Raw genomic sequence first — 16,722 nt, forward strand, 5'->3', positions numbered from 1 at the left:
GCAGAGTCACCAAAGGGCAGGCGGAGCAGTGGGCGGGCGGGCAGGTGGTGAAGGGGGCAGAACTGAAAGGGCATCTTTAGGAGAAAGAGCTGGAGCGGGTGAAGTCTGAGATCTAGAAAGATGAGTGGTTCTCACTCTTACTGGCACATTGCACTTAACCTGGGGAGCTTTAAAGGAACCACTGGCTGCCGCCGCCCCTCAGAGATTCTGATCTGATCTGATTCTGCTCTAGAGTGGAGCCTGGGTATTCACATTTTTTAAAGCACTCCAGGGGCTTATAATATTCAGCCGACATTAAGAACCACTAGCTTATGTCTCTGAATGTGTGCTTTAGGGGGCATTTTCAGAAAGCATCCGTAAGAGGATGAAGTCTCCACCAAACTGGTTGTGATGATACAAGAGCCATGTGGACCCATGTGGAAATTGAGTGATTTCCAATTCCTTAACAGTGTCTGAGCAAAAAATACACCCTATCCCAGTGTTCCTCAGAGCGTGTTTCTGAACCCCTTCTGCATCAGAAAGATGTGTCTCGATTGCTAAAAATTTGATTCTCTGATCTCGCTCAGCTACTCTTAAGCAGAATGTAGGGTGAGGAGATTGGCAATTTGAACGAATTTCCTAGGCAAAGCTTTTGCACACAGAAGTTGGACCTGCCTCCCCGTCAGGCCATCCGAGTTGGACCAGGGTTCGTAGGCAGCCAGGGTGCCGTAGTATCTGAGTTCTCTGACTTCTCCGTGCTCTACACTTCAGAGCACAAGGGCAGGGAAAAGCAGACCTCTGGGTGTAGTTCAGAAAAAAAGAAAAAAGCATCAGAATTTCTTTTAAACCAAGGCTAACTAAAGGCAGAAGCAGGTTAAAAACAGTTCTTCCTTTTCTTTCTGGTTCCTATGCTATACGGCAAGACTGGACTGTGGAATCATTATCAGATATTGTCATTGTATAGCCCACATCTGGGAACCTAAGTCATCTTTAAAATCAATATCTTGATAAATGTAGATGGAAGATGATCCCGCTTGTGGCTCTCACATGCTTCAGGTGTCCATTTCATGTTCATTTCATGAATGGATCATAGAATCAACAGATGATCTACTTCTTGTACCTGCTCTAGACTCTAATCACCACAGGCAGCACCTATGTTCTCGTTAGCATTATCTCTCCAAGATCCAGCACAGTTCTTGGCCCAGACTAGGTCACTTAATGCGTATTTGTTGAATAACTGAATGAACGAATGGAAATTATCCACAGCAAATTAATTTCCAAATTAGTTTTCACTGGAATCCCATATATAAATCCCCCCCTCTCCCAGGGTCTTACAGGATTTTTTTTACAGAGTAAATAAATAATACAGGTGCTTAGTGATTTTTATTTATGCATGTATTTTACACACACACACACACACACACACACACACACACTTCATCCCTTTACAAATAAAAGCCCTTCTTCTCAAACCATCCTTCCTTAACTGCTTACCTGAAAATGTGTTTTAGTTTCTGAAGTTTGAATGATTGGATTCAGATTTAACATTTTTGGGGTGACTGCTTTTGATCAGGTACTGCCCAAGGTGCTTTCTCTGATGATGTCTATCATCTCATGCTTTTTTTCACAATTTTAGAGGCAGACGGTTCCCCTGCTTGACAGATGAGAAAAATCAGGTTGCTTCCCCACCCCCATACATATCAGTGAATGACCAACACAGGCAGTAGTTGAACCCAGGTCTTTTTTTGTGATTCTGCCCCAGTGCTCTTCCCACCTGCCCCCAGCTGCCTTCCTACAGTAAACCAAGCTCAGAAGCAGAGAAAACTTCTCCAAAGCACATTTCCCAAAAGGCGCGCTTTAGCGACCAGGTTTGTACATTACGTTGCTGACGTGACAGTGGCTTGGCATGATAAAGTAGCTCATAAAAGGGTGAGAGCAGGAGGACAGGACCGTTGAGCATGGTGTCCGCTGAGTACCTTACACGCCCCGCCCTGGACCCCATCCCCGTCAGTCTTCAGGATGTAGTGAGCACTGGCTCCCTCTGGAATAAACTCATTCAGCCTCAGGGACTGTTTGGCAATAAAGTAACAGACAACTCTGCAGCCCTGATTCTCCTCTCTCTGCCCTCCCCCCCCCATCCCTCTTCATCTGACAGGGAAGAAAAACAAAGACGTGTGTGGGTCACAGATGAGCCAAGTGTCAGAGGAGCTGGCTTGTCTGAGAGAATTCTTACGGAGAGGAAAGGAGAGATGTACCTGGCCGCTCTTCTTGGCACCCCTGTTCCTCCCGCCCGGCTCCCCCGCTGCCCACACCCCTGCTCCTCTTCTAGATTCAAAGAGGGAGGTTGTCAAACAAGCCAGGGGCTTAAGGACCGACTGTCACCTTTGCTCAGTGTGTCTCAGGTCCCCATGGCCCAGCCCAGCTGGTCCTTTTTCTTTCTTTGGAGAGGAAAGCTGTCAGCTGACACTAGAAGGTATTTGTTCTCATTAGCTGGGCCTGCCGGGGTGTGATTATTTGCAACCCGAGTGCTAAGGGCAAGATGCTATGATGAGGGCAGGGGTCCATTCCAGGGATCATCTTGTGAAGCTATTAGAGGTTGCAGGCACAAGCTCCAAATAGTTGTTCTGTTGATGCATCGGGGAACCTGAGCTGTTAAAAGTAGTAACAAAACCCAGGAAACTATCTTTAGAGGCAGTACCAAGGAAAGCATGTGTATCACATGCCTGCTTTTCTGCAAGGAACCTGTGAGCCTTTCTGGGTAATAGAACCCCATGTCAGTAGGTAAAGAAACAATGCATTCGTATATCTTTGTTCAGTTTTCAGGTAGAGCAAACAATTGTCCAAAGTACGTGCCAAAAGGAACTGTATCAGAGATAGAGTCTATAAGCCTATAGGGCAAACATATTGGATTGCAAAGATATAACATATTTACTGCTACAGGCTCTTACAGATAAGGTATTCGTTTATGACTCCTGCTAAATCATGTAGAGAGCCATTTTATGCGACCACTGTGCCACAGACTGGTTTAAGTGAGGGACCAGTTCGGAGGAAGAAAAGAAAATATTGATATTAGGCAGTTTTATGAGCATGTAAATCAAATCTAAAGTTTGCTATCCAAAAGGATTAAATTATTTATGGTATAAATTAAGTTTGGTACATTGTTCCTGATTTAAGCAGCATGAATAGTTCAATTCTTCTGTTTTTTTTTTTTTTAATTTGCAAGAATAAAATAGATGGTATATAGTTTGACTTTAAATTCACAGTTACAAATTGAAATGAACATTTAAAAACTGAAAGATTTTCAAGATTATGCTATTGGTCAATTTGTGTCGGCCGAATAACATTTATCACCACTGTGATCGTGTATAAATAAAGTAATAAAGGAAAAAGTAATGGTACCAGTTACGGAAAATACAATTTATTGTGGACTATGATAGTTCTTAGATATGCTTCTTTAACTTGGGCTGGACTAAAAAGCAAAATACCTAAGAATACTTTTTCTTCAAAACTGTAGTTAGTTTCAGTGAAAGGCCTTTCTTTTTTACTTAATGTCAACAATATAAATTTGAGAAGGATTCTGATAGGGAAAAGAATCCTTCTTGTGCATACAGTTCAATGAACCAATTGTAGGTAATCTGATTCTAGTCATTTACTGCTTGTGGTGTAAATGTCTGCTAACCACAAGTTGATTGCAGCCTGTATTTTAATTTTCAGTGAGGCTTACTGGTGGCTCACTGTCATTAAGGATATGCTATTTTGTCAATATTGAGTTAAGAAACAATTAAGCCCCATGAAAACATTTTTACCGTAATCTGTTCCCCTATACTAGACAGAAATGAGCACACACAGTTCAGCATCATCGAAAATACATTTGTTATCAAGAGAAAGAGAAGATAAAGGTGTGGTCCTCAGCCTTAGGTTGAATGTGAGAATTACCAATATGATTACATGATTACACGATTATCACACTTATAATTGTGTTCTTGCCAACCTCCTACCAGCTGTGTTCTCTTTGAAATGAAAGAACACATCCCAATCATAGATACTCTGCGAATTTATATTGAATAAATGAATGAACAGCAATACCTTATATTTAAGATATTTAAATATCCTGACTCGGTCTTTAATGCTGTCAGTTTCAGTTATCACACTAAATGTTTACAGTTTACGTATGTATTGACTAAAAAATTCCACATAATTCACCTTTCTACCGTAATTTTATCAATATTAGCCATTATGGGTACATAATCTCAAGGTTGTGGTGAAGTTTAGTGACTCTTTGTGAAGTGTTTTTGAAACCTGCAGGTGAAAAAGAAATCGTAGTGTAAATACATGTAGAAATGATGAATGGTTATCTGGAGAAAAATGCCAGATTCTTGAAATATCATGGACATGTTATTGGTTTTTCACATGGCCGTTAACTGGAATTGTGTCACACGCCCACTCCTAAGCCAGTCGCTGAAAGGGACTGGAATAACCAACACTGGCTTAGATTAATCAAGATTCACCTCCTTGGGCTGAGAGGGGCCCAGCTTCTCCTCCTGTCACAAGCTGCCTGATACCTGAAGAAAATTAGAGTTCTAGCAATATATTAGTGACAGTTATATTTGGTTGTATATTAGAAGAAACTCAACATAACAGTGCCTATTTTATTTCTCTCTCATATACCAGTTCAGAGATAGACAGTGCAGCTCCATGCATCATCAAGACCAGGCTCATCCTATTTTTCTGCCCCAAAATACTTAATATGTGACTTCCATTGTCAAGGTGGCTGCTGAAGCTCCAGCCATCACTTTCATATCCCAGCTAGGAAAAGAAAGAAGGATGAGCCCCCTTTTTATAAGAAACTGCCTATAAGTCCAAGAAAATAGACTGCTAAAAACTCATTGGCCAGAAGTTTGTCACACAGTGACAAGGGAGGCAGGGAAATGTATTTGGATGTGTCCAGCCAAAAAATCAGGGTTTGTGACTTAGGAGGAAGGGGCAAATGGGGGATAGAGTAAACAACTATCAGACTCTATCACAGGTAACCATGACAAGAGGATGGCGTAAAAGAAGATGTGGAGTAGGAAAGCAGAGCATATAGGAAAGAATGAGTTGCCCCTATTCTCCACCATTCCACCTACCCGTATTGCAAGTAATTTTAAGCAGTGAAATAGTCACACAGCAAAAGAATAGGAAGGAGAGGCAAAGGACATTGTAAATCAGCAGTGTAGAAACTGTATGCAGATAATTAGGATCGTGTTTTACACTGTATCATTTTTTAGCCTTCTTAAAGTACTTTACATATGAAAGGATATTACTTTTCCAAATATGGAAATGTGAGAGTCAAGGTATGAATGATCTTTCCAGCCTAACCATTTTAATTAGCAACCAGGTCACCTTTGGAAAAAGCAAAGTATTACCTAGAAGGAAAGGCTTATTATGAAAAGAATCAGGTCCTCTGGAGCTAGAGGAAAGAGGAAAATAAGGAGCTAATTAGCTATAGTAAGCTGTGGGAAACTTATTGATAAATTAGAGTCCATGCATATAAAGTCTCATTATTATAAACGGCAACTCTTTTCTTTATTTTTTAAAGGTAGCCAACCAAGTTGTGCAAGCTCTGCTCACTCAAAAGGTAGGTCACTTTCTGGCTTTATTATTTTCAAAGTACTTATGTGAATAGATTGGAACTCACATTGTCAAACTAACAGAAACTATGATTGATAGCTACAATACTTTTCTATTTATTCACTTAGGTTAAAATTGTGTGCGTTTTAGATGGCATATGCAGTAACATCAATGGCCAATAGATTCATAAAATTTAAACTCTTGGGAAAGTAATAGAAAGCCTTTTGAAGATGAAAGATTTCCATGGGCCCACCCAGATGAGTTAGCAAACCTATCATTTTTATTTAGTAAATGCAAACATTAAATAAGTTGATGGATTCCTCTGACTCCTATAAAATGAATAGCCTGTGATGGGCTGCATTAACAGAGGCCTAAAATTCAGCAAGAGATCTTTGAGGTTAGGAAGTTTGTTTAACTCCTCTGGACCTTAATTCCTGTTACGTAAAATAGGGATAACAATGTCTACTTCCCAGAATTGCTGTGGTCGTCCTATAAAACGGAACATATAGAGTTGTTCCCCCAGGAACACGTTTGTGGTAAAGATAAAACAAATGGTGGTATTACATACTTGAAAGTTGCTGAGAGTAGATCTTAGGCCTTATTATCACAAAATAAAAAGAGAGAATTAACTGTGTGAGGTGAGGATGTGTTAATAATTTTGATCTTGGTAATCATTCTACCATGCAATGTATATCAAATTGTCATGTTTTACACTTTAAATATATACAATTATATTTGTCAGTTACTCCTCATAAAGTTAGGGAAAACAACAAATGGTGATTTCTCAGCCTGAAATTTCTGTACCTTCTCCTTTGTCATCTTCTTATTCTGCCTTCAGATCATGTTATTGGGGCAGAGTGGTAAATGCAGGTAGTTGCCCAAATTTGGCAGGTTTGGCGAATTTTACTGAACCTTTTGCATCTCCTTCCATGATGTGTCTGAGAGGCTAAATTCTAATTCCTTCAAATTTTTTTATTCTGATTTACCTCTCTGTGAGATAGATTTCCTCTTTAAAAGAAGATCTTAGATCATGTGGCATGTTCAGGAGGATGTGGCTAAGGAGAGCAAAAGCATTTATGACATTTTGATTTTTTTTAATTGAAAACAATTTTATTAGGGGTTTACTACTTCTCATAAAGGTACTTAAATACATATTATTTTAAATGTGTACTGTAGAGGCATTAGAATAATATTTTTGCTAGATTCTCTCCCCCAACTACTTCTGTCAAAATATCATGCTTCCTGCTACAAATGATTTTAACTGATTCAGATTTTACATTAAACTACATAAATAGAGAGATTTGAGCACATTTATTAGGTTAGAATTAGGTTCCATTGTGAGTAACAGAGATCCAAAATAATGGTGGCCTAAATCAGATAAAATAAAATAAAATTAGTTATTTATTTCTCAGATCTAAATCTACAGGTGGACAGTACATGACTGGTATGATGACTCTGCTCCATAAAGTTGATAGGGTTCCTGGCATCTGGGCTTCCATCTTATTATTCTGCAGGATGTGGCCTTCATTTCCAGGGTTACCTCATTGTCCAAAATGGCTGCTCTAGCTCCAGTGATCACATCCACATTTCAGCCATCAGGAAGAAATGAAAGCCAAAGAAAATGAAGAGGCTAAAAGACACACCTGCTGTCTTTTAAGAGAAACTTCTAAAAGTTTTCACACTTCCCTACCTATATCTCCATGAACAGAACTTAATCACACATCCACACCTAAGGAAGCTGACAGTGGAGTCTTTTTTTTTTTATAAATTTATTTTTATTTCATTTATTTTTGGCTGCATTGGGTCTTCGTTGCCGTGCGTGGCTTTTCTCTAGTTGTGGCGAGCAGGGGCCATTCTTCATTGCGGTGCGCGGGCTTCTCACTGCAGTGGCCTCTCTCATTGCAGAGCACAGGCCCTAGGCGCGTGGGCTCAGCGGTTGTGGCTCACGGGCTCCAGAGCACAGGCTCAGAAGCCGTGGCGCACGGGCTTAGTTGCTCCACGGCACGTGGGATCCTCCCAGACCAGGGCTCGAACCCGTGTCGCCTGCATTGGCAGGCGGACTCTTAACCACTGTACCACCAGGGGAGCCCGACAGTGGAGTCTTTATTCTGGGTATGTGCCCAGCTGAAAATTGATTGTCACCTTATTGTAGAAGAAGGGTCGAAACAGATGTTGAAGGGCAACTCATGATTTCTGTCACAATGTATTTGAATGCCTTTTCTTTTTCAAAGGCTTTAGTTTCTCAACTGCTTTCCTCCTGCTGGAAACTCGACACTCATTTAATTACAAACCTAAGGCATTGAAGGGGCACTGTTGCAGCTCTGTGTGTAACTGTTGAAAGACTTCTCATGCCTGTCTTTTTTAATGGTGCCTCAGAAAAGAGACAAGAAAGCTGTCTGGTACAATATAAAGGAAAATGGGACCTCTCAGGTCAGCCACAAAAAATAGCTACACAAATTCAAGTAGTAACTAGTAAACAGATAAGTCTGCCTTGGCACAGTTAAGCAGTAAGACACAAAAAGATGTGCTACTGTGAGATAGCATACCTCAGGGATACTGTGAAGCAGGCAAAGATGCCTGGGCTTTCAGAGATTCCAGAAGAATCATGTTCTGCAGAAACATGCACTTCCCAGTTTTTCTAGAGACTGTAGAATTGCTACAAAAAGACAAAAATTTCTTTTTAATTAAGAGCACAATATAGGAAATAAAATTAGGTTTCTCCGAAAGCAGATGAGAAACCTAATTCTAAAGAGGGATGTAGCTGGCACAGAGTAAAAAACAGAAATCTTGAGTGATTTATCCAAGTCACACACATAAAATCCATGAGGTAAAATTATAGTCATAACCATACAGTTTTGGACTGTATCATTTATTATGACACAATGGCAAATCTGCCATGACTTCATATCCTCCTCCCTGGGCAACCAAAAAGGTATTTTTCTGGCATACCAGGAATTGGCTCCGATAAGCATCTTGAAGTCACAGAGTGTATTTCCTTTCCAAATACTGGTAGAAAAAAAATTATTTCCGTAAATTTAGCAGCTTCTGTTAAATGTACATATCATGTCCTAGTCAAGTAATGCAGTTTATCTCAGAAATCTGCGAGTTCTCTTAAGAGAGCTGACTGTCCCTCCTTTAGATCAATAACGCTAAAATGACAATATTAAACCCAGCTCACTTCCACTTATGCCTCCAAATCATAGGTCCAAGTCTATAAGTGCAAGTGAAATCAATAACCTGAGCTAAACTCATATTTTTGTCTGAAATATATTTTATGTTCATTAAGACAATTACACTCACTGAAAATGTTACTCTCCTAGGTTCTTTTTTTTTTTTTTTTTTCCTTTTTCCTTTTTTGCCACTAACACCAAACTCGGAAGAAAAGCATTTTTCCCTGGAGTTATTTTCCAGCATATCAACAACCTCAGCCTTACCTTCATGTTCTTTAGAATCGCCAAATATTCATGGTGTTTTTTAATTTGCCAACATGGGTTAAGGCCCTTGTATGGTGGAATCTAGCAGTACAGCCAACCAGATAGCAGCAGAACACGATTTTGTAGCTTGAAGCTAAAGAACTCCCAACTTCTACATATTTCCCTTGTAGGAGGTGTGGTCAGGCCATCTGGGTCCACTTGTGTAGCAATGGTGTGGGTAGGATCTGGTTTCCTTGAAGAGAGTCTGTTTATATTTACTTAGCCCTACCAAGGAGTCAGACCCCATGTCCAGCATTTTAAATGCACTGAATTGTTTTTGTTTTCACTGCCATCTTGTGAGGTAGGGCTAGGAAAATAAATTTCCCATAGTTCCAATTGCTAGAAGTGCCAAAGCCCGTATGTTAACCTAGGGTTACTGCACTCCACTCCATGCCCTTACCCTTTGTACCATTCAGTACAAATTTGGACTGTATCATTTGTTATGACACAAAGGCAAATCTGCCATGACTTCATATCCTCCTCCCTGGGCAACCAAAAAGGTATTTTTCTGGCATACCAGAAGAGATGCTATAAAAATCAACAGATGGGTTGAAACCCAATGATTAGTTACATACGATTGCAGGAAATAAAACAAAAGGGCAAGGAAGCCAGTAGATTTCTTAAAACTTCTGGAAGCATCGCCAGTCCTCGCTAGCAAGGACGTCAAAAGTGACTCCAAATTTGGAGATTTCTCCAAATCAAGCTTTCTAAGAATCAGTCTTATTTTAGACCCCAGAATTTCCCAACTGCCAGGGACCTTAGTGTGAACAGTTAACCCTGAGCTTGTCGACCAGCTTTGGTAATAGGCTCAATTCACTGTAATGACATAAACTGTGTAGCCGTCACCCAGATTAAGAATGTTTTCATCTGAATGCCTTTTGGATGAAGGCTTGCAGTATTCAGTTTGCCACGAGACTCACCACTTCGTATTGATTAGAACTGGCCTGATTCAGTGATACAATTATGTTACCTGTCTTGCCTTTTTAAGTATTTGATGTTGAGGTCCTCGGTTGGTCTGAGATGTGACCAGCCTTTTCCAGTAATCCTTTTCTTTTTACAGAAGTATTAGCATTCTTAGAAGAGATAGGGATATATCAGTGACAGACACTGAGAAGGGTTGTGACCGGGAGAGGCTGGCTGGTGGATGTGGTGTCCAGTAAGCTTAAGGGGAGGATTCAGGTGGCCCTTGACCAGCCATCTCACGAAGCAGCTGAGGCATGCCTTGTCTTGAAAGCCTGGTTTTGTGCAGAAGCTACGTTTGCAGGTGAGGAAACTGAGGCGTAACCAGAATAAGTTACTTCCTCAAGGTCATGTGGGTAATGAGGACCAGAGCCCAGGCCTCCTAACTGCCAATCCAGTGTGTTCCCATGATACACACTGCCTCTGAAATAGGAATACCAGTATAATATCACTGTACACGATAAAATCAGATTGAATCAACAGTACTCCAGTGGTAATATCAGTATATATCGAGCTTTAATCAACCAGCATCTCCCTAAATTTCCTTTAGCCTGGAGCTGGCAATGGTTTTGCTCTAAATGCATAAAGTAACCATACTCCATAACTACGACACAGCAGTGAAGCCAGAATCTCTTTCAGCCCCAGACACAGGTGAAACTTGTCAGGAGTACGATGTGTGGATCCTCCGGGGAAGTTGTGGTTTGGGATCATTAAGATACACAGGGCCCTTTTAGACCAGTAGCATCCCATCACTCAGTATATTTTCCCCTGGCATCCAGCTGTAATGCCTTACTTTATTTCAATTGAGAGTGGCATGCAGATTGCAAAGAAAACAGGTTGGGCTATTTCCTTGAACCCAAAGACCACTATACTTGCTTACATGAGATGAAATGTAGTCAACTCTTTGGCATTTTTTCTTCCTGATAACATTATACAACACATCCCCTTTTTTCTTTCTAAAGACACAACCTTATATTTTCAGTGGGGTCCTCCCCTTGAGGCCTGAGACATACTAGGGAGCAGAGAAAAAAAGAGGTTTTGGATGAGGGCAGATGGTCCAGCCCCTGTTGGGAGCCATGATCTCAGAGGCTGGCCTCTGAACAGGAGAGTTCTTTAGCTTCTAACGCCTTGCCTGGGGGGCATAGTCTAGTTCTCCCCTCTATAATCGACAGCATTAGAATAGTGGCTCTTGCACCCAGCCTCAAAATGTCATATGGGCCTTTATGTTAGTGGGTTCTCATTGTGAGCCCAGGGGAAGCACAGACAGCCGCTGACACTCTGCCTCGTAGTCAAGGAAACTGTGGTTTTTCTCTCTCTCTTTCCATCTCTCCAGTCTGGCTGTGTTTATGTGTGTGCACATGGGCACACACACATGGCTTTGATTACGGTTTCTTGGGATGACAGCTGTCTGGCATCACTTAACCATCCACAGCTTGAGTGAAGAAAACAAGAATGTTAAAACAACACAGAATATTCTTTTATATCTACAAATTTTCTGTCCAGCTCAATTCTGTGGGTCAGTGATTGTAAGAGCAGCGTCACATTCCTGAAGCCCTCCATTGCCCCCTCTGCTCTGTACTGATCGAGATGAGCCACTAGTGATGAACGGTCCTCAAGGTCGATAAAGTGTGTTCCTGCTAATGAACTTTTACTGCCTTAAGTAACAGTAATGGCCATGGAAATTTGGGCACTGGTACAAAAACTTGCTTTAGAATAGATTGATTTTTTTTCTTTCTTTTTTTTTTTTTACCCATCTGAAGAAATCTTTTCAAGTTATTCTCAGTTTTGCTACTAAAAACTGTTGCTGGTCTTCCTTACAAGTCTCCTTTCTCCTTGCAAATCCAAACTCATATGCTTCTGTTTCCATCCCCACCCACCCCCTGCAAGTGAGAATGATTGTGTTTTCCCACCCAATAGGTACTATTAATATTTATTTACCCACAATCAAGTTTTATTAATTGCTTAATTAGCAGTAGTGAAAACAGCGTTTGGGAGCAGGGAGTGTTATATACACGCTAAGAACAAAAATTAGCATTAGCGAGACACAGAGGTTGAATTCTAAATAAAGACAGCAAATTTAGCCTTTTAATTTGAGCAGCGCCTAGGCCCCCAAAACAGCCTCTGCTAAATGGCATGCACACACCCCCTGCCCCTGCTTTTACAGCTGCTGCCCTCCTACAGCTGGCACCCTGGTTGCCTCACCTGGACATGGCATTCCTTTGCTCTGCTCTGCATTTGTAGGCAACAATCAGTTGAAAACATCCTACGCATCCGCTTCCTTATTTAGCTAAAAAGGTGAGAAGAGTGTAAGCTGTGCACTGAGCTATAGCTTGGCCTGTCTCTTTGCCTCCTGTAAATAGAATGAATAAGCCTGGCAGTGATGATGCATCTCAGGTAAAGCCTCGGAAGCTAGACCTCTCTCTAGCTGCACACTTAGGTTGCCCCAAGGTTATGTAGGAAACAGGCGCACTCACCGTTGTGACTGCTGTTTAGGTCCTGGGGAGCAGAGCTGTGGACTGGCACCCTGTCTTGCTTGCAGAGACTTAAGTGAGGCCTGTAGCTGCCCCACCTCAGAATACATAGGTAGACACACAACAGTGTTGAGAAACTTAAAACTCTCTTTATCACACCATCACTAGAGAATAGAACTCATCATCATTAACCCCTTTAACAAAATCAGCACACAATTTTATCAAGCTCCTACTGCTCTGTGGGGTGCTGTGCTAGGTGGTGAAGGAAAAATGTCAGAACAATATGCTCGTGCTGGTGTTTCTGTGAGTATCTCCTCATGCCTTTGGAGGAGCGTGTCATCTGATTGACAAGATAAGTCCAGAGCCTGAAAGCAAATCAACACAGAGCAGTATCTCACATTAACTAAATGTCGTAGAAGAGGCATTGAGGGCTTACTGGAGTTCAGGAAAGGGAGCAGATAAAAGCGGAGGATGCCAGGTAAAGGCGTGGGGGAGGAAACAGAATTTGAACTGGATGTCAACCGAAGAGGCAAACTTGGACCGGAAGAAGGAGGTGGATGAGAAGCAAAAGGGAGGTCGGGGAGGGGGAAGGAGGCAGAATGCCTGGTGTTTTCGAGAACAGGCAGACCCTTGTTAAAGAGCAGGGTAAGAGCATGGTAAGAGCAGAAACCTATTTTTTTTTTTTCAAATAAGGAAATAGTGTAAGATAAAGTTTGAAATGTAGAAAAGGGTCAGCTTTTGAAGAACCTTGCCTTGGGGCTTTATTCTACCGGCTGTTCCTTGAACCCCACCAAAGGGGGTGTAGACATGTCAGTGTAAGTACTGTCTTTATCACAAGTTAACTTGGAAGGCAGCTCCTGGGTGGGATTCTAGAGCATTCTAAAGCTCCCGCATGGCAGCCCCCCTCATGAAAGCTCCTTGGTGTTTGAACTATTCAGAAGAGCTGCTCTAAGGGGATGCTGAGGTCCGCTTCTTCTACTTCTTCCCCAACACTAAGACCAGAACATCCCCAAAGATATGGAAATCCACTAGTTCAGAGGATGGGCAAGTTTCAAGTGGCCTTATAAGCCTTCACTTCACAGTTGCTTCACTCCATCTAAATCCATCACTGACTCGGTTAGCCGCATTGAGAATTTCAACTCGTTTCCGCAAACGACAGAGGAAGCTTCCATCAAAAGTGATAGTTTCCATACGGTATTTGTTTTTCTCTTTCTGACTTACTTCACTCTGTATGAGAGACTCGGAGGAAAAAAAAAAAAGTCATGAAGAATCTAGGGGTAAGATGGGAATAAAGACAGACCTACTAGAGAATGACTTGAGGATATGGGGAGGGGGAAGGGTAAGCTGTGACAAAGTGAGAGAGTGGCATGGACCTATATACACTACCAAACGTAAAATAGATAGCTAGTGGGAAGCAGCTGCATAGCACAGGGAGATCAGCTCAGTGCTTTGTGACCACCTAGAGGGGTGGGATAGAGAGGGTGGGAGGGAGGGAGACGCAAGAGGGAAGAGATATGGGGACATATGTATATGTGTAACTGATTCACTTTGTTATAAAGCAGAAACTAACACACCATTGTAAAGCAATTATACTCCAATAAAGACGTTAAAAAAAAAAGTGATAGTTTCTTTAGTTGATCAAATCTCTGTTCACTGTAAAAACATTGTCCTGTGGTTTGTGCTTTATGATTGCTTTTATGAAGACAGTGAAAAAGCCAGATATATAGGTGGAAGCTTAAATTGACGTTATATTGCTGAGATTTACCGTCTTCAAAAATAGCATGCTAGATTAATGCATTTCTGATTTCAAGGCGCTTTTTTTTTTTTTCAAGTAGGTCTTCCCTGAACATAATAATTCTATCAGACAGTGGGCTGTGGAAGAAAACATTGAGTGTGATCTATTTCTGGGGGGCTTGAAGGCTTAAAATACTATTTTTTACTAATGTGCCTGAAATATCAGATGAAATATAGTATTAATATGCAAAAGTGTCTTAATGGTAATAGACTTTTTTTTCTTTCAATGTGTTTGTTGCAGGATCTAAGGGAGGAATGTGTAAAGTTGAAAACGAGAGTGTTTGATTTGGAACAACAGAATCGAACGCTAAGCATCCTTTTCCAACAGCGAGTCAGACCAACTTCTGATCTGCTCCTCCAGGTATGTGTTTCTGTGCAAAACAGTCTTTGCTACTGAAATGCTATTGACAGGAAGTGAGTTAACTTCAAAAGGTACCACTATCTCCATGGGCAAGACATATTGCATCGGAACCTCCATTCTCTCCCCTCTCAAGGGATGTCATTAAAATTGAATGTCTCTTAAATCTCTTGACTCTTTAAACCTAATTTTGATAAAGAAATGCATCAACAAATAATAAACAGGTAAAAGGAAACAATCAGAGGTATCAAGTGAAACCGGGGAATGGAGTCAGCAAATAATTGATTGCTCTGGGAACAAGTATTAGTAGTCTTGCACTCCCTGATAAGCAAGGCGGAGTTTTATGTGATGCGGAAGTACATTTCTTTATTTCAAACTCTCTGTAAGCAAAACTACAGCTGGGGTTTGTTGTACTTTCATCTCTCTCTCTCTCTCTGCAGCCTGCCTCCTCACAACCTAATACACTCCGCCTCAGTCTTTTACAGGTTCTCTTCGTCTAAGCGTTCTCACCAAACTCTTCGGGTTGCCTTCATAACAGGGAAAGTTGTGGAAAGGCAAACCATTTGAATCATTTTGAAGCTGCCCCCCGAGAAAGCACTAGAAAATATATCTGACTGCAGGGAGACATGTGGATTAGCAAAGGGGTCTAGAAGGCTGATCTTTGCTGTTTCCTATTTTTTTTTAATGCTATTAATGTTCATATTTGCTCAAACAAGCTCTAAGTTTGTAAAGGATAACCCCCAGCTGCCTGGTCTGATTGACTAAAGGAAAGGGGAAAGACAGAGATACCCTCTAGACTAGCCTGTCACCACTGTTGCCGCTAGCCATGTGGTGCTATTGAAATTAAACATTAATTTAAATTAAGTTTCTATGTCAAACTAGTCAGATTTCAAGTGTTGAAAAGCCACACATGGCCAGCAGCTACCATATTAGACAGTGTTTGTACAGAACATTTCCATCATGCTAGAAAGTTCAGCACTTTTCCAGATGGTTGAGACAGTGTTGCTAATTTACCCTCTGAACTTTGGCACAAACATCTTTCCCTGACTCCTCAGGGAAATAATGAGAAATTGCAGTTCACTTCAGAGAAAGAAAGATGTTTGGTAAAACCGCACATCAAAATGTAATCCTCCCCCGCACCCCCCGCCTCCGATGAAGAGAAAAGAGCTCTCTGAATTGTAAAATAGATCTCATCTCTTAAATTAATTTTCTCTCTGCTTTATCTATTAGCGCATAATTCATAATTTATGACTCATAAATTGTGTGGAAAAAAAATCATCTATCTCTATTCTGTTTCCTGATCCTGCCCACGATAAATGTTGGTCAGAGAGAATGTTGCATCTGTTAAAAGTTGTATGTCATTTGCTCTCTTATAATCAAGATCCACTATTGTAATCGCTTTTCACAGCTATTGCATGTTCCTGAATTTTTCCGTTTTACGTGTTTTAACTTGAGGCTTTTCTGGAACAATTTTTAAGGATCTACAGTCCCTGTTTGTGAATCATGATGGTTCATTTCCACAGTAAACACACGTGCCATAGATATTTAAGCTTCTTCATTGGCTGACGCAAATTTCTTAAATACATATCCAACTGGCAGGGGATGGTGTTTGCGCTAACAATGGACCTCAGTGTTTACTCCTTGGGTGTCTTCAGCCAACGCACTGTTTCTCCCCAAATAGACCTCACTTCCAGGAGCCATTCTAATTTAAATGCAATTTGTAAAAGATGGGCTGATAGTAGTTCTGGACGTAGAATAATGGCAAGGATGATGCCTGCCCTCTAACATCTAAGGGCTCACAGTCATAGACAAAGTTGCTGGTTTTTCAGGTGGTCTGTTCATTATATGACCTGTGGTTTTTTAATTTTCTGGTGGCACAAATACATATCATGGAGCACCGGCTAAAGGAAAAGCAGTTTGAGCTTGCTCTGCACCTGTGGAAGCTCTGTAATTATTTGTTGAATGGAATAATGAATAAATGACCCAGATTCATTCTGCAAGTTGGGGAGTTACTTTACATACACCTAAGAGAGGTTTATACCCCTACCTCTTCTTCTGAATGTTTCCTGTCTTGTGT

At 41.1% G+C, this 16,722-nt stretch overlaps 1 protein-coding gene across 7 annotated transcripts in view; it reads left to right on the forward strand.

Moving 5' to 3' along the window:
• The window catches only part of NCKAP5 (NCK associated protein 5), a 1,056,356-nt gene that overhangs the window by 868,880 nt on the left and 170,754 nt on the right, over nucleotides 1-16,722 (forward strand). For all 7 annotated transcript variants that reach the window (XM_067742126.1, XM_067742129.1, XM_067742130.1 and 4 more), the window contains 2 exons: nucleotides 5,558-5,596; nucleotides 14,529-14,648. In XM_067742126.1, the coding sequence (XP_067598227.1) occupies nucleotides 5,558-5,596; nucleotides 14,529-14,648 (159 nt within the window). The remainder of the gene's footprint in view (nucleotides 1-5,557; nucleotides 5,597-14,528; nucleotides 14,649-16,722) is intronic.

This window comes from Pseudorca crassidens, chromosome 6 (genome assembly GCF_039906515.1).
Source record: "Pseudorca crassidens isolate mPseCra1 chromosome 6, mPseCra1.hap1, whole genome shotgun sequence".
Classification (NCBI taxonomy): domain Eukaryota; kingdom Metazoa; phylum Chordata; class Mammalia; order Artiodactyla; family Delphinidae; genus Pseudorca; species Pseudorca crassidens.